The following is an 18,406-nucleotide window of genomic DNA, read 5'->3' on the forward strand; positions in this document are numbered from 1 at the left end:
TTCATTTCCGGTGCTAGTTTTCTGAGTTGGTAAATTCCCTGAGGGCAAGTAATTGATGTATAAGGGCGATGTTCCTCTTTAATTAAAATCTGATAAAGCCCTCCTTTTATTCCAATCACAGAAATGTATTCAGCGTTTGCAACAATTTCTACCAACGTCTCAACATTGATTGTAGTAAAATGTTTCACCACATTAGTCTCTCCAGGTGAATTAGGGAAAACGTTTTGGTGATTAGCTAACACAGACTCCAATACCTGTTCTTGGCTAAATTGATCAATGCCTTCAATTCCAGTATCTACCTCCACATCACCTCCTCCACCTTGCTCATTATTCTCTTGGTCTACCTCAGTTACCACAGGTGTAATGTCAGGAATCTCTGGGTCAAGAAATGTATTGCACATGTAAACCCGGATTGCTGGTGTTCTTTCTGAATTAACTGTGCTATCAGGTTTGGTCACAAGAGGCCGCTGTTGCATCAAAGTTCCCTCGGGAGTACTCTGCATAGCCTCAGAAACAGTATCAGCATTCTCACCACTTCCTTGGAAAATAGGTTGTTGAAAATAAGAATGGTCCCAAACCTCTGCCTTTCTTTCTAAAGATCTTTCTGAGAAGATTAACTGTAGTACTGGGCCAAAGCTTCCAGATATGATTTCAGTCTCTGGAGAAACATCAGTACTTTGTAATCCCAAAAAGTTAGTGCTTCCCCCTTCATTGGTTGTGTTAGAAACAGTCTCACCATCTGACAGGTTCAAATGCAGCCTTGTATCTTTAAACAAGCTTACACAGTCACTTGTACTATTGAAACAATGTGAAAGTCCATGCTGCAAAACCGCTCCACTATCACCTCCTATGGCACTTGGCAAAGACTCTGAGAAAACCTTCACTCCTCCAGCCTTCTCAGCTGACTGTTCCGGTACCTTGAGTAGGCCACCCCCTTGGTAAATTTCATTACTTCCGAACTGCCATGAAGTACACGGGGTCCCTGTCAACCTAACAGTGTCTGATTTCGCTGTTCCCTCTGGGCTAAGAGAAGGGGGGTTGTTTGAGATCTGACATGCATCAAGATCTGCTGACACAAGTCCTGGCAAACCCATAGTCTCATCCCGAATTATTTCAGAACTTCTCACCTGTCCTGTGCTCTGAAAAAGAGCTGAAGATGGTGCTGAGCTGAATCCCAATTCACCGAAATTCTCTGGAGCACTGCAGTTTTCCCTTGGGTCGTCCGGTGCTATTTCCCGGCGAACTTTCTCCTGCATTCCTCTCTCTGCGCGCGGCTCCAGGGCCTGTAAATCCTTTGTTTGGACGGGCGATAAATCGCTGTCTCCTCTGGAATGCTCATTAGAATTCCACTGGGCCTCGTTAACTCTTTCCACACAAGCATCTTGCATCTCCGGATCGCTCCCAATTGTTTGGAGCGACTCGTTGCAGTAATCCCCTAAGGAACCCTGCTGAGCTTGGAAAAACTTTTGCATCAAGCCAGGTTCTGTGCTTAAAAAACGTTTTAGAAGTATGTTTTCATAGTACAGATTTTCTATAAGGGAATCTCTTTCCCTAATTTTCTGCTTGGCTTGCTCGAAAAATCCCGAAGCCACTTCCAAGAGTCTGTCCACAGTTGCCGACTGTTCTTGCTCCCCCATCTTCTGCTGGCAATCTAGCCTAGGCTAGGTCAGCGATAAAAACAAACAAAACTCCAAAAAAAAGAGAAAAATTTTTAAAATCTCCTCTGCACCTTTGACCAACTGCTGTCACTCTGTGACCCTAAGATCTGTGAGAAGACAGACAGCTGCCAAACCAAAATACTGAAAAATCCAAAAGGAAGAGAAAAGAAAAACTGTGATCACTCTGTGAACCCTAAAGTTACAGAGATGATCAATGACTGAACTGGGTGCAGATAGATACCTCTAAGATCATAGGGCATGACTCCAGGCCAAGCCAGATGCAACTAGGTACTCCTGACAGATCCTAAGATCGTAGTGGGGAGACCCAGAGCTAGTCTGGAACACGGCCAGGTGCTCCGGCAAATCCTAAGATTATAGGAGTACGCTTAGGCCAAAACAAAAAAAAAACCTGGATGCAAGTCCCAAAACAATGTAGCCAGAGTCATTTATGCAATCCTAAGATTGTGAAATGATCTGCTCAACTTGGGTGCAAGCACTCCAAAAATAAAGGACATGCATCTTGGAATTTCTTCACTACAACGTTGTAACAACCTGCACATGCCCACTGATTAAATCCAATTGTTTCCTAACAGTTTGCTTGTCCCACTGGGAATCTCTTTCTTAAAAGAGCACCCCAGATTCTAACACACATTACCACAGCCTGAAGATTTAACACCTCTCACCACAGCCTTTAGATCTAACTGCTGGCAAACAGCGTTTCCTAGGAAGCTACTGTTTACACCAGGGAAGCACCTAGCTCCTTGAAGCCTCAGTGTCCCACTGCAATCAAAACTTAGCTTGTGGATCAGAGTCACTCAAGCTGCCAGATAAAACAAAGATTGGTCATCCTGAGGTACTACAAAACCCAGCACGTGGTCCATCACGCAGCTGCCACCATGTCGCAAACACGGGTTCGAAAACACACGTGTAAGCTTGGACAGAGAGCAATCAGGAGTTTGCACATGCTAAAATGGGCTGAAGAGTCCAAATTCAGCCAGCCATGATACAACACACCTTCTCGCAGGTCTGTCCACATAAGAACACCCTGGTACTCTCAGATATTATTATGAAAAGGTCAAGTGGGCTTTGTAGTCCTTAGACTTAACTTGCACCTCTGACAGGACTCTAAGTAAGCTAGGCCGAGGCAGCACTCTCAGATGACCCTATGACAAGTGTACTGTTCAGGAAACCAAATGAGTTTTATAATCTTTATTTTATTAAAGAAAAAGCATGTTACTAGATATCAAAGCTAAATTAAACCAAAACAAATAAACTAGCATTGTGCTGTTTAGTTACACAGATGTAGTGAGGTAAAGAAAACATGAAAAATATAAAAGAGTTCAAAAACCTTATAAAAACACAAAAAAACCATTAAAACGAATAAAAACAGTTCCAGTCTAGGAAATCATTAGTAAAAACAAAATAATCCAAGTAGGTTATAAAAAGGCTATAGTCCTCAGTGATACTATAGAATAAAAACCCCTAAACAAAAGTAAAAATCCATTATATGTCCCATAGTCCTTAGAAAAGAAAAATCCAGTAAATATACCATAGTCCTTACAAAATTACAAGAGCATAGTCCATATGGAGTATTCCAAGAAAAGAAGTCCATAACGAATATTCCATAGAACAGTCCAAGGAAATAGTCCATGCACAGTCCTTAGGAAAAATCCCATAAGTCCAAAAGTAATCCAGCAAAGCATAGAAACCAGTCCATGTAGGTAGGCCACCAGCCTGTCTCGAAAGACATCAGGGTGAGTCCCAAATGGCTGAAGAATAGGTCACGAATCACTGAAAGGTCGGTCTTGGAAAGACAATGTCCATAGGCAAAAAGTTCCTTTTTCAAGAGTAACTGGCAAGGGCTTAATGCACCTTCCCACGATGTCATCCAATCAGAGTTCGTTACTAGGCAAACAGTCCTGTTGCACCACATGACTTCTTTCTCATACACACCAGATGTTATTTGGGTTACGGTGGTTTCTCAAAGAGTCACAACAATTCCCATCTATCTAATCACACCGAGTCCTTTCTCAGGCTTTCAGAATAACATTCTCTCGCTCGCCTAGAAACAACTTGTCAGCATAGCAAAGATACTTTATACAAAGAAACAAAATGGAACCTCTCTGGCTTATTTCTTAATTACAAAACCCATATGCCTTTAAAAGATTTTAACTCAAAAACCCATCTCATCACACCCCGTATAGCGAGGTTAATCCGTTCCGGATTAACCTTCGCTATACGAAAACATCGCTGTGCGGGTAAGGAAAGCCTATTGGAATGCATTAAACTTAGTTTAATGCGTTCCAATAAGCGTCCAAACTTACCCCTCCAGCGATGTTTTCGCGCTTCCGGCGGCCATTTTGGAGCCGCCGATCAGCTGTTCGGCGGCTCCAAAATGGCTGCCGGACGCCCCAATCGTCGCAAAGCGAGTGCGGCGATTGGGGCAGATCCGTATAGCGATCCCCAAAAAGGGATCGCTATACGGATTCTTCGTTAAACGGTGCGCTCGTTAAGCGAGGCACCACTGTAAGGGGAAAGAGAATGATCAATGTTATGCATGGTGTACAACACCCGTTCTCAACCATTTTTGGCCACAGCCATAAAAAACAGCATGAAAGAAATATAGGAATGAATCAGCGTTGTATAAGTCGCAAAACAAACCTTATAAGATCTTGTGTAAAGAACTGTTTCCAGTCTGTGTCCTCCTTCAAATGTGCCCAGGCCCCCCTGGGGGGGGGTACTTATGGCCCCCATTGAGAATGACTCGTGTACAAAATGAGGACAGGGAAATTTTTTCTCCCTCTGTTAGAAAGTGGAATCATTCGCTGAAGTGGGATGGTCAAACATTCAGGATGAGTAAAAGCCAGTACTTCTCTGGGCTCATTATTAAACTACATCTGCCAGACTGGATGGCTTTAAAAAGGAGATAAAATGAATTCTTGAAGGTCAGCCAAATTCTTGGAGGAAAAGGTCACCTGTGACTATTATGATAAGCATTTTTGACTTGCATGAGAAACAGTAAGCTTCTTGATGTACAAGGACAGATGAATGGATGAGTGCTCTTGCGCTCCTGTTCTGCTCATAGGCTTTCCAGAAGCTTCTGACTGGTAACTGTGCAGCACCTGCAACAAGAACAACCCATCAAGTCAATTCTGACTTATGGTAACCCTTTTCAGGGTTTTCCAGGTAGAGAATACTCAGAAGTGGTTCCCCATTCTGGGGGTACCCTGGAACTATGCAGCTTGCCCAAGGCCACACAGGCTGGCTCTATCCACAGGACGTGCAGTGGGGAATTGAACTTCCAAACTCTGGATCCCCAGCCAGATACCTAAACCACACTTTAAAGTGTGGACCAAACAGTTCTTTGTGCTGATCCAGTGTAACTCTTCCCATGTTCTATACTTTGTTTTTCAGGGACATAAAGGACAGAAAGGCATAACAACCATGACGGTATGTGGCCAACTACTTTTTTTAAAACTGCCATTACAATACAAACAATGCATGAGATTGATTATTCAGTAAATAAACGGAATAGATATAGATAGATTGGGTTATCTATTACAGTGGTTCTTAACCTTTGTTACTTGGATGCTTTTGAACTGCAACTCCCAGAAACCCCAGTCAGGACAGCTGGTGGTGAAGGTTCTGGGAGTTGCAGTCCAAAACTCCTGAGTAACCCAAGGTTAAGAACCAGTGATCTATTATGATACTCCAGATAAGTCATCACTGAAACAAAAGGCAACAAATAATCAAAGGCCAGAATCCTATTATACATCCACACCAGCACAAGTCAAACAGCATAAATCACAGTATAGAACTAGTACGAGTTAGGACACTCATGCTTGTATTTCTTGTCACATACCAGTTGCATGACTTGGGGCACAACAAGGAATGCAGCATTTGGCTTCTCAATGAGCAGAGATTCATGCTGAAATTTACGCCATTGGATTTATGCCATCTTGCAGAAGTAATAGGATTCTGGACCAAAAATGGGAATAATATGGGAGAGGTGGAGCACTCAGATGGAGAACCTGAACCTTATATTGTTGCAGTTGATGCCAGTGCCACTGAGACAATTGCAATAACCAGTTTAAATGCCAACAGCGTCACATGGTATCAGTTCAGGCTCTTAGCCTGCAATCCTATACAGTTACTGAGCATGCATCCCATTGAACTCAGCAGAATTTATTTCTGAGCAGGCATGTGTATGATTCTATTAATCATACTAATTTCTTTCTTATCTGCAGCCTTGTGAAGTTGTTAATCTTACAAGAGGAAACTGCCGTAAGTAATGACCTCTTCTTAGTACTAAAGACAGGTTTAAAGAGTTTGTAAATCTCCTTCAAAAGCTGATTATTTTGATCTGGCACAGACTGATTTCAGTTAGTTCATTTAAATATATATTTTTAAAATCCTAAACAAGAAACAAGTAACATTACCCACTGAAAGTCCTCACCAGGTTCCAAAAGGTTATGAGTTATGAAGTGAGATGGGTCTCCCTTGGAAGGGACTTGCAGAGCTCAGGCACAGTTGCCAAAAAGGCCTTATCCTTGGTCTTAACCAAATGAAGCTCAGAAGCTGTTGAAACAGAAATGATGGCATCAAGAAATTATTTTATATCAATATATCAGTCTGTATATCTATCAATTATCTTCTGTTTTTTAAATTCTCCCGATTAAATTAGTCTGTTCTTTCAATGTGCATCTGCTATTTCTGCAAATAAACTTGTCCAGTGAAGGTAGAAATAAGAAGTTAAATTAAGTTATAAGGTATTACTAAATAAACATTTTCATATCAAGTAGCTTTTTAAGTTAAGTCCTCTTTCCATTATTGTTGGGACAGGACTGGCCAAAATGTGGTCTGATGGCCATAGGTGCCACCTCAAGGGTCCCTGATGTCCCCCACTAAAAAAAAAAAAGTAACTTTAAAAAGAACAAAATGTATGCCTAGAATGTTCAGGCACCACAGTTTGCCATTTTAATACATCCCACACCTTTTATAGGTAGAAAAAAGGAGGCCTGCTTGAAATTAGTCATAGCTACTGAGGAGCTAGTTGGGGTTTGATTTGCCATTTTTCGGGTAGGAGTGAAATAATTATTTTCACAGTTTTGGAGGTCTTGGATGTGGAGCAAATGGAAGAGGGCAAAAAGACAAGTGGGATCCTCAGATATTGCCTCTGCTCTAGGATCTGTCTCAAGCCAGTCACATTCTCCCAGTGTCTTCAATATAGAGATGTGTTATCATGCTTTACATTCACCTATGAGAAAGACTGTATATTAGCTGAAATCTTGTTGTGCAGCTCCCCATGTGTAATGGGGATGATGTCATCAGCAGTGGCAAATTGTTTCTGATTAAAGGAAAACCATTGCTGATTAGAAGTTACTTCAAGGTATACATGACTCATACACTACACAACAAAGACCAGGAAGCCTTTAACCAGGAGTGATTTGCCGCTAAGTATTACATCACCCCAATTATGCATGTGGAGCTGTGCAACAGGATTTCAGCTGTTGTTTCATAAATAAGTCTCAACAATAGCAAATTTCTCCAGGTAGTTCATTAGTTTCACAGCTGTATTAAAATCTCAACCCAGAACCCTTTGGCCTAAAAGTTAGCCATGTGACTTTACTTTTTCTGCTACTGGTTTTATGTTTTGTCCTGAGTCAAAAGTGAAATTCTTGCCAGTTACAGAGGCAAGCTGTATGCTCAGTACATGTTTTATCTGTGTATGTGTTGGTACATTATGGAAATGGTATCTCAATGAGTATAAACCAGAGATTATCAATGAAATTAAAAGAACTTTCTTTTATCCCCTCTAGCCTGCTGTATAGGTAAGTAGATTCTGTTTCTATTTTAGAAGATAGTAAAAGATCACAATATCTAAGTACTGGTAGTCTTCTGAGAACTTTTTCCCTTTATAACAAGGTACGAGTAAATGTCCAGCATATCCGACTGAAGTGGTGTTTGCCCTTGATATGTCTGAAGATGTTACCTCAGAATCATTTCAAAGGATGAAAGAAATTATGATGTCCTTGCTGAAGCGTATGAAGATTAGCAGGAGCAACTGTCCAACTGGTGCACGGGTGTCGATTCTTTCATACAACACATATCCAAAATACCTCATTCGGTTTTCTGACTTCCAAAGGAATGACCAACTTATGGAGGCAGTTCAGAAAATTCCTTGGGAAAGGTCTTCAGACCAACGAAATATTGGAGCGGTCATGAGATTTATTGCCAGAAATGTCTTTAAACATCATCGTCAAGGTGCCTTGATGAGGAAAGTTGCAGTATTTCTCACTGCTGGCCCCTCGCAGGATGCAACTTCGATCAGTACAGCTGTCTTGGAATTCAGCGCTTTAGACATCACACCTGTGGTCATTGCTCTCCGTGAAGTGCCTAATGTGCAACAAGCTTTTTCGGTAAGCAGGCTGTCACTAGAAGAAAGTCATCATCATGGAGACAGCAGAGTTCAATGGGATTAACTCTTTAAATATGCTGTGTTCTTCGCTTCTTTGGCCTGATTCTCATAAGTGATTGTGGGGTGTGGGATGGATTAAATTCAGTGCTCTACATTAAATGTCAAGGAGGAAGTGATGCTCAGGGGCTTTCCCTCAGAGATCAGCAGAGATATCTGTTTTCTGATGGCCACAAGTCTGAGGAGGGCCCATTGTTAGCCTTTTAATGCTGGTATCAGAGTCCGAATCTTTTAGGATACCTTCATGCAATTCTGCAACATGTACACACCTAGTAACACAACTGGTGCCTTGTTAGCAGCTGTTCTCTGTGGTGAGTTATGCAATGTAATTTGTCCATGTTGCTATTTCTGGTGTCAGTTCTCAGCAAGTATTTTATCCTGAATATCAGAATTTATGCTCATTTTAGTAGCTGTCAACACTGAGTAACAGCAGACATACCAGTAATTATTTAACAGTGTCTAGCTGCCAATTTGCGATAGCATTTGGTAAACATCCAAATTGTATTACTTTGTTTAACAAGCCATCACTCTGATTGGCTGATAGAAACTAAAGAAAAAAGCTTCAGATTTTAACAATTCAGAAGAAAAATCTCAGATGCGGCAGTTGGATTTCAGTCACATAATCCAAATTCTGAAACATCAGGTTTTGAAATTTTATTTTAGTTCCTACCATCCCTCCCAGATGATTGGGCAAGCTGATGGGCGTTGGTAGAAATTGCATTCCAACTACACAAAGGGTGCCAGTTTTTCTGCTTCAGTTCAGAGCAACGTCATAGGTTATGGAGTCTGGGACCCGGACTCAGGCTGCAATTTTGTTTCTTAAAGAGAATATCCATTTAGTCACTACTGAATTAGATTAGCCACTATAATATAGTTTAGTAACCTTGTTTTGTAGTGTGTTGAAGATCGTGAGCTGATTTCAAACAGATATTGGGGCAAATGATTATTGTATTAATTCATTGCCTGTTATTAATTTGTATTTGTGCTAGAAAGAAACATAGTGAAGTCTCTAGTATGATCCAATTCTTTATAGGCATGTAGCAGCAGAAGCAGAATTAATCTCTTTGGAAATGTTGTGCAAAAATATATACTCAATACCTCATGAAACTAGGGCTCCCCATCACTTTTCATCCCTAAAAATGTATCTGGCAGAAAGCAACAGATCTGGCCGTCACTTATCTCTAACTACTAGCATTGCTTATTTTCTGTATGGAAACATGCTTCAATCAATGGGATAAACGAACGGGCATAGCTCAGTGGTATAGGTATCTGGATGCAGAGCCAGAGGGGAGTTCAGTTCCCCACTGTGGTGGCTAGACAGGGTCTGGACTCAACATTCTGCTGGGTTCCTTCCAGCTCCGTAGTTCTAAGATGGCGATGGCTAACTCCCTCTTGACAAGATCAGTTTCTTTTAATTGTTGTCTCATGCATTCTTGAGAGTGGAAGCATATGCTTGACTCCCAGTTGAACAAAATAATGACTTTTACAGAGTCACATATTTTGCTCTGATTTATTGGCAAAGTTTTAATCGTCTTAGTTTCACAAGTTGCAAACTTGAGAAAGAGCAATACAGGAAATAATAATGCAAATGCATTGAAAATGGCTTTAAAATATCAAAACTGATTAAAAGATGTCCAACCAACTTTAGAGGGAGTACCGTTATTTGGCCACAGGGGAAGAAAGGTTATTTGCTTTGAAGTCTTTTCTTTTATCAGTTTCCACTGTGAACAATATATGATGTGTCCTTGGCTGACCTTTTGATCATATTTTCCATGGAAAAGGTTTTCTTACCCTACTACAACAATATTGAGCCTGGCTCCCTCTCTGGGTGTCTTCAGGAGTAAAGTTAAGATCTGCTTCTTCTTTGTGGCCTCTGTGAATCAGACTATGGGTAATCTGCGCATGCGCGGAGCCTCGTCGGAATAACTAGAGCTGCTTCTGTGGTAGCAAAGGAAAATACATTGGCATAGACCCCTCCCCCCTAGTATATGTACCTTGGTGCCAAGGCTCTCCCTTCAGTTTCTTTCTTGAGAACCTCTGTGAGAAATCTGAAAAAAAAGTTGGAAAGTTACTGAACTTTATTTATTAATATTATCCTTATTATTTTCAAAACAAGATACGCTCCAGCCTTAGGGCCAAAGCATCCCCCCACACCTTTCCGTTGTTTTATTTTCAAGACTGGTTCTTGGTTCATGGCCTTTTCAGGCCCATTTAAAAGCTGTGTAGCCTGCAATAATGAGACCCCGCTCTCTGACGGCCTCCCTAAATGCCTTTTTTTCCCTTGGTGAAGCCATCAAACTTCCTTGTCCCCTCACTGCAAAAAATTTAAACATGGAGTTCTCCGCAATCACCTCTCTAGACTCAAGCTTCAGCTCTGGAAGCAGTCCCTAAAGCCATGGATGAAAGCTGTTTCTGAAGCGACAAACCAGCACCCATCAGCTACTCCATCTCGTTCCAATCGATAACCTACTCTGCCCTTGATATCAACAGTCACGTTAGTGCACAAAGCCAAACATTTGATGTTGAAACCCTCAACATCGAAAACAGCCTCTAAGAGAAAACCGTCCATGGATGCTTCCTCAGCACGAGAACCATCACCTCCAAAGAAGACTAAGTCTTCTAAATTGAAGCTTTCCAAAACCGTTCCCCTGACTCCACAATCACCGGAGTCTAGAAACCTCATCTACGTCAGTTCTCTTTCAGATGAGGAGGCACTTCCACCTCATCAACCTCATTGTCACAGTCTCCTGAATGGGAACAGCATGTTGATCGACTCACGGCTTCCCCTGATAGCCCGCGACAATCCTCGGGCTCTCTGAGTGAGTCTTCACAAATTGCCTTGTCAGACATCCATGGCGCTAAACGCAGCCAGAAACGATGCCTTACTGTGCCCCTGTAGGCCTACCACCTTGGCCTCTGGCACATCAACAAAGGCATCAAGCCTATAAGAGCACCCGCTTGCCTTCTCGCAGGGAAAGAGATAACACTCAGCACCATCATTGGGATGCCGTTTGCCGCAATCGGTACCTAACGGAGAAGCCCGCCAAGCACTATCGGCCAGTCACTCTTCCTGGTCCAGTGGCTCTGCCCCTGCAGGATGTTTCTGATAGGGAGCCTTTGGTGCTGAAACAATCTTATTACCATGATCGCCCAGGACTACCTGGCACCTCCTATCTGCCAGCACCTAAGAGCCCCAACCAAGTCGATCAATACTCCTCAGCTCCGGGGCATGTTGCAGCACCAGCAAGTTACTATTTTCCTCTCCATTAGGAGGACCATGAGCGCTCATCCCACCGCCGTCTGTCTATACCACCATAATACAATGTGGTCCATCGATGCCTTTACCACCTCGACAGCTCTCTCGACACCGACAGCTACCTCCATTTCGACACACCTCGATACCGACCCTTTCAATATTGACGATCCTCGATATCGAACGCTGTCCATGGATGCACCTTCCATCTCGGCAGGAGTCAAAGACCCTCGCTATCGACCCCTGTCCATGGATGCACCTTCGATGTCCATACCGATTGATGACCCTCAATATTGACCACTGTCCACCGGCACCCCTTCGACATCAACAGCTCAATGTCGACTCCAATATTTTGAGGACCAGCCGCTCGATGTCAGTATTGATTGATAGTTGACTGACTCGACGCATGATGCCGATCCATCTGATCATGGTTCCAGGCCTCAAACACCATCAGGACTTTTAACATCGCCAGATTCTGACCTGGCAGACACAGATCCTCCATCACCAGTAGAGGATTTTCAAACCTATACTCAGCTAATGATTTGTATGGCCAAATACTTCGGCCTACAAATCCCATAGACCCATTACTGGAGCAGCATATCATCTTTATGGTCCCATCTCTAAAGATACTATCAAACCGGTCCATATCTCCATGCTCCCTTCTCTCCTGAGCACAGCTAGACATTCTTCGACCAAACCAGCATCATCAGTGTCAAAATGTATAGCCAACCTTTATCGAGTGCGTGATTGGGGCACAGTCTTTTACAGAAACAACCAGCTCTGAATTCCATATTCATCAAAGCTTCACCATCTTGCTTTCGACACAGGCAAATAATAATACCACCAAATAGACAGCAGGCGCATTGGCTCCATGGGCAGATGGCTATACTCTTCTGCCACCTTCACCATGAGACTTGCCAACTATCATGGAGCTATGGGCACCTACCAACATTTTCTCTGGACAATATTTCTACCTTTATTGATGCTCTTCCTGAACGTAAAAGGGTCTTAGCACAAACTTTTCAACAAGAGGGTCTTTCAGTGGTGAAGCGAGAGATGCTATCTGCTAGACACACAGTTGATGCTACACCTAAATCAATGGCTACCTCTGCAGCGCTTTGACATTTCTCTTGACCTAGAACCACGGGTCTAGCCAAGGATGCGCATGAGCACATTAAAGATCTTGCATTCGATAGAGTTGGTCTCTTCAATGCTGAGACTGATGACGTTCTTGAGAATGTTCAGAAAAAGAGGACAGCTGCCAGGTGTTTGGGAGTCTACCCCACATACCAGCAATGCCCTCAGTGCAATCAGTGGTGCAGCCTTTACACCTCCTATCAAAAATTTCAACAAGAACCTCAAAGACAAACATCTTACATGCCTTACTACAAACAACAACCTTGCCTCGGCAAATCTCATCAACAAACCACAACTGCACGCAATGATCTTAAGCCTAAGCATCATGTTTGACACCCAAACAGCCAAGATCCCAATACCACCTTCTACCTACCACCTCTCCTCCTCCCCTTTGGAAGCACTTACCTACATGGAAAGACATCACTACATCATAAGAAACGGGTACCTCATCGAGTTCCACCAGCTTCCTCCACCATCACATCTCCGTCGCAAAATCTACAAAAAGAAATATAGTCGTCACTACTCAAAGATGCCATAGAACCAATACCACTACAACACACAGCCATAGGTTTTTCTCTCACTATTTAACCAAAAAAGATGGAGGCCTTCGCCCCATCATCAACCTCAGGGAGCTAAATCAATACATCACTACCACCAAGATCCACATGGTTACCCTTCAATCTGTCCTCCCCTTACTCCGCAGAAAAGACAGGTCTCACAGGCCCTACTTATGCTTCCAACTCGGAACTCAGGCTTACCAATTCAAAAGACTTCCATTCAGACTCACAATAGCTCCCTGAGTATTCACCAAATGCATGGCCCCTGTGGCAGCTTACCTCAAACTTCACAAAATTCACATCTCCCCGTACGTCGATGACTGGCTGCTGGTAGCACGCTCCCACTACAAAGCAAAATGAGACATTCGCTTCATTTTGTCTCTTCTCCAGGATCTTGGCCTTGCAGTAAATCTATACAAATACAAGCTAAAACCCACAAGGCTGGTTCATTACTTAGGAGCAATTATAGACTCCAAACATGCTTGGGCGTTTCTTCCAACAGACAAACGCCTCAGTCTAATCTCCTTACTAATTGCCTTCATTACTCATGCGCTTGTATCTGCTTTAACAGTACAACGTGTTTTAGACACTGTGGTATCCATGACTGCTGTGGTTCAGCATGTTTCGCCTCAAAATAAGATAACTCTAGGCATAGTTCCTAGTCTTCTTCAACCCATTAACAGACTCACCACATATGTTGCTGCGAGTCACTCCAGAACTCGCCTCCCAGCTTGCATGTTGGCACTCCACTCAGAACCTGTGATTTACCCATTGTGATTTACATGCCAATAAAAGAACATCTGTAATTTAAACCTCTGATTCTCAAACTCAAAACTTCAATAAACCTGTTATACTTGGCAGCACACGTGTCTGAAATGCATACTTGGTATTAGGTGAATAATACCTGGTGGCAGCTTGTAAAGTGGAAACATATCCAGAAGGTGAACCTATGTTTAAGGGAGATTAAATAGGGGCACTGGGTGAACGCCACAGTGAGAAGATAAAATGACGTGAGCCTTTGTGAGGGCAAAATAAGCAGCGGTCACAAGGGTGAACACCACAAACAACTTAGAAGGGCCCCGTTTGGGCCCCTGGTGTCAACTGACCTCAGGTTACCTTCAAAATGATATTTATTGTGGCTATCATGTCAGCTTGACATCCTAGTGAACTTGCAGCCTTAAGGTCTGACTACCCTTGTCTCCAGTTTTACCCAGATAAGGTTAAACTTTTTGTAGATACAGTATTTCTTTTTTACACAAAGTTGTCTCCCAGTTCCACCTATCTCAACCTTTGGTTCTTTTTTTCCCCATTTCCTTCTACTCATAAAAAAGATCCTCCATACTCTGGATGCAAGACAGGCTCTGGCTTTTTACATAGCCCGTGCTCAATCCTTCAGATGCTCAGCTAGACTTTTTGTCAGCTACCAACTTCCTGCCAAGAGTCTTCAAGTTACCTCACAGAAAATATCTAACTGGGTTGTGTCTACCATCCAGCTTGCTTATCAGCTTGCTCGAGTTCTGGCGCCACAGATTATCCGCCCTCATTCTAGGGCATTGGCAACATCTACGGCGTTTCTTCAGGTTGTCTCCATACCAGACATCTGCGCCTCTGCCACATAGTCACAGCCCTCCATGTTTATCAATCACTACAGACTGGACGTTCGGCAGTAATCTGATGCTGCTTTTGGGCACACTGTGTTATCATCTACCTTGGTATGACACCCTCCACTGGATACAGTAGCTTTTTAGTCACCCATAGTGAGATTCACAGAGGCCACGAAGAACGACAGGGGACCTACCTGTAATTGTAGTTCTTTGAGTGGACCTCTGTGATTCACACGTCCTGACCTGGCCTCCCCAGTGTCACACCCTTTTCTTTATGCAGCAGCTGACCTAACTGAAGGGAGAGCCTTGGCACCAAGGTACATATACCGGGGGGAGGGGTCTATGCTAATATATTTTCCTTTGCTACCGCAGAAGCTCTAGAATATTCCAATGAGGCTCCGCGCATGCGTGGATTACCCATAGTGTGAATCACAGAGATCCACACAAAGAACTACAATTACAGGTAGGTAACCTGTCATTATTTGGGCAGGCTTTTCCTCTTGCTGTATCTTAAACTCTATATTTTTGACATCTTGGATTTATGTATATGTTTATTGGTCTGACTGTTTTTAAATTTGTAATGCCGTCCAGAGTAGACCTTTGGTCTAGATGGGCAGGGTAGAAATCTAATAAAATAAAATAAATATTTAAATTTGACTGTGTCTAAAGACCAGAGAAGCCGTTAAGTTATTTTGGCAAAAAAAGTGAGAGTTAGATAGAGGTTGAAGGTCAAAGTAGATGTCACAGAGGGTTTCTTCTAAGAAGAGGCAATGTCCTAGGTGTTTAAGAATTCCATGAATTTTCTTGATCTCCCACAGTTAGTGTGTTGTGTTTTGTGATTGGTTATCAAAAATTAAATGCTGGGTTAATCTGCATCCTGATTGATGGAAGAGTTTTATACTGCTGAAATACTAACTTGTTTTCTTCTTCTAACAAGAGGACAACTGTTATGCCTTATATCACCCTCAAGTTAGTCACACTTAAAGCGCTATTCCAGCTTCATGTTAGTTGGTGGAGGGGTTAGGACAAGATTGACATGTTTTCCACTAAGAAGAGCTCTGCTGGTGATACTGTAAATGAGTGGTGGCAGGATTCTGTTGTAGTGAAGACATCTGACTCATTAGTAAGCAGAAAGTTATCACTGGCCATATTCCCAACAACAGTGACTTGTAAAAAATCCCAAAGTAAGCTGTTCTGGGTTTGCAGTAGGGTATGTAATGAACTGGTTTTGCTAATTGATTATATATGTGCTTTTAAAATTTAAATATTAAAACTACGTAAATATTTAAAATATTGTAACTAAAAATACAACATCCACAAGTTATAATTTGAATGCATTTCCTCCTGTTTAATCTAAACATGGCTTTGTATTTAATTTAAATATTTGTATTTAATTAGACAGATGATACTCATCAGTTTCAGTTGTTTGTTTGGGAATCCAAGGAGGAAGAGAATTTTGATGCTGTTTCACATTGTGCACTCTGCTATGGTAAGCTTGTTCAATTCATTATCTCTTCAGCTCTGTATGTTACCCCTCTATCTATAACACATACACTTACCCATATAAACATGTTCCACAACAATCCACATTCATGGGATTAATTTGTTCATTGATTGATCAGGCATTTAGCAGTCATCAAATATTCTTAGTGGCGTTTTGGTTATACCCAATAGAAAAGGCAACATAGTTTATACTGTGGGACCTTCAGGTCAAGATGGCAGCTAATACAGTGGTGCCTCCCTTAACGATTGCCTCACTTAACGAAGAATTTGCTTACCGATGGGTTTCTTTGAGGAATTTTCCGCATTGTTTAACCATGTTCTCTATGGGGGATTTTCACTTAACAATGTCCGTTTTCGCTCATGTAAAAGTGCCTTAAAATGTTTGAAACCTGTTTTAAATGCTTGCAATCGTTAGTCCACCTTGTGTAATGTATGCAAACTTAATTTGGTGTTGTTCTGAGTCTTTGTTAATTTTTGGTGAATTTTTTTCTCTCTCATTGAAAAGCATTGGACAGTCAAGCAACTAAAACTAATTGATCAAGACTGGACAGTTGTACACAACTAACTTCGAAGTATGCTATAGCAAACCGAATGGATTGTCCTTCCTAGTAAACATACAGAAGATTGTTCTGTAATTGACTAAACATTGCATCCTTCATTTTAGTCATTTCACAAACATTAGCCGATGGTACACTAGGTTTCCTCCCCCTCTGTGTTTATATTTGCAGAAGGGCTGTAAAGTTGTCTACATTTTTAAAGTGATATAAATGTGTACTATGAAGATGTTTAGGCTTCTTCTGTTAGGCCTTTGTGTCAAACAGGAAGCAGTTCCAAGCCATTTGTTAGAAACTGTGTAGAAATATAATGTGTTTAAAAAATTAAGCAAATGTTACAGAGTGTGTACATTCATCTCTTTAGTCATTAACTCTGTGGCAATCCCCCTTGTGGTCCCTTATTTCTCTGGGCTCCACAAAGGTAAACACGCCCTTTTCACTGCCACCAGGTATTCTCTTAATACCAATTCAGGTCCCACACACATATAGGAGCTGAGCATATAACTTAGGAATCAGGGGTTTTCAATTAAGCATTCTTTTATTAATGAACAGATCATCAGGAGAATCATATATAACTGTTTCAGGTGTTCATGTATCACAAATCATGTATTCAATCACTGGTATTTCTTATATTATGCTTATGAGTTCATTCCTGCTTGCTCAATATGTTTTACTCTTTCAACTTTCTTTCTTAACCCCTTTTTAGCTATTCCTAAACCCTAGCACTCTCTCCACATCTTCTTGTCCCTACTTCTATCCCTATCTCATTCCATCTCCTCTTCTAACTGTCTCTTCCAGCTGTCTTAACTGTCATTCTGACTCCGCCCCTCCTGCTCTATCTTCTGATTGACATGCAGGAATGACGTCATCTCTTGGGTTCTGCTACAAACTCCATGGAGTTAATAATGACTCCCTAATGCTTCTTCTACAGATAAGTGCAACCCAGCACCTGAATGCGAAGTTACTGCTCCTGTTCCTGTTCTAATAGACATGGATATAACTTACATCATGGACAGTTCCTGGAATGTTGGAAGCCAAAAGTTTGAGACAATGAAAGAATTTGTGAGCAACATGTTGGATTCTTTTGTTGTTTCTTCCCTCCCCGTGGAGTCAGATAGAGGGGCAAGGGTAGCATTGTTACAACAAGCTCCAAGGAATTTCACAGTTGATGGACCCTCAAGCCCAGTCTATGACGAGTTTGACTTAATTACATACAACAATAAAAACCTGATGAAAATGCACATCCATGAGTCACTAAAACAGATGGAAGGTCCATCAGCCATAGGTCATGCTTTACAGTGGGCAATCAATAACATATTTTTGGAAGCTCCCAGGCCCAGAAAACACAGGGTCATATTTACAATACTTGGGAGCAAGACAAGCTCCTGGGACAGAGAGAAACTGAGACAAATGTCACTTGAAGCCAAATGCCAAGGTTTCACCCTGCTCACCTTAGCACTCGGAAGTGGAGTTGATGATAATGAGGTGATTGAACTCTCCAGTGCTCCAGTGGAACAGCATTTATTGCAACTGGGCAGTGTGAATAAACCTGAATTGCCATATGCTCTGAAATTTAGCCGAGCCTTCTTAAATCTTTTGAAACGTAAGTAATACCAAATCTAATTTACTTCCTTTTATGCCATGTATGACAATGGGAAAGCATGT

The 18,406-nt window shown here is 41.9% G+C and overlaps 1 protein-coding gene across 1 annotated transcript in view; it reads left to right on the forward strand.

Moving 5' to 3' along the window:
• LOC110086127 (collagen alpha-4(VI) chain) overlaps nucleotides 1–18,406 on the forward strand; it is a 106,922-nt gene that overhangs the window by 70,918 nt on the left and 17,598 nt on the right. Inside the window, exons 31-36 of the mRNA XM_073003491.2 lie at nucleotides 5,073–5,108; nucleotides 5,906–5,942; nucleotides 7,478–7,489; nucleotides 7,584–8,077; nucleotides 16,083–16,173; nucleotides 17,673–18,344. Of these exons, the coding sequence (XP_072859592.2) occupies nucleotides 5,073–5,108; nucleotides 5,906–5,942; nucleotides 7,478–7,489; nucleotides 7,584–8,077; nucleotides 16,083–16,173; nucleotides 17,673–18,344 (1,342 nt within the window). The remainder of the gene's footprint in view (nucleotides 1–5,072; nucleotides 5,109–5,905; nucleotides 5,943–7,477; nucleotides 7,490–7,583; nucleotides 8,078–16,082; nucleotides 16,174–17,672; nucleotides 18,345–18,406) is intronic.

The sequence above is a fragment of the Pogona vitticeps genome, chromosome 6, assembly GCF_051106095.1.
Source record: "Pogona vitticeps strain Pit_001003342236 chromosome 6, PviZW2.1, whole genome shotgun sequence".
NCBI lineage: Eukaryota > Metazoa > Chordata > Lepidosauria > Squamata > Agamidae > Pogona > Pogona vitticeps.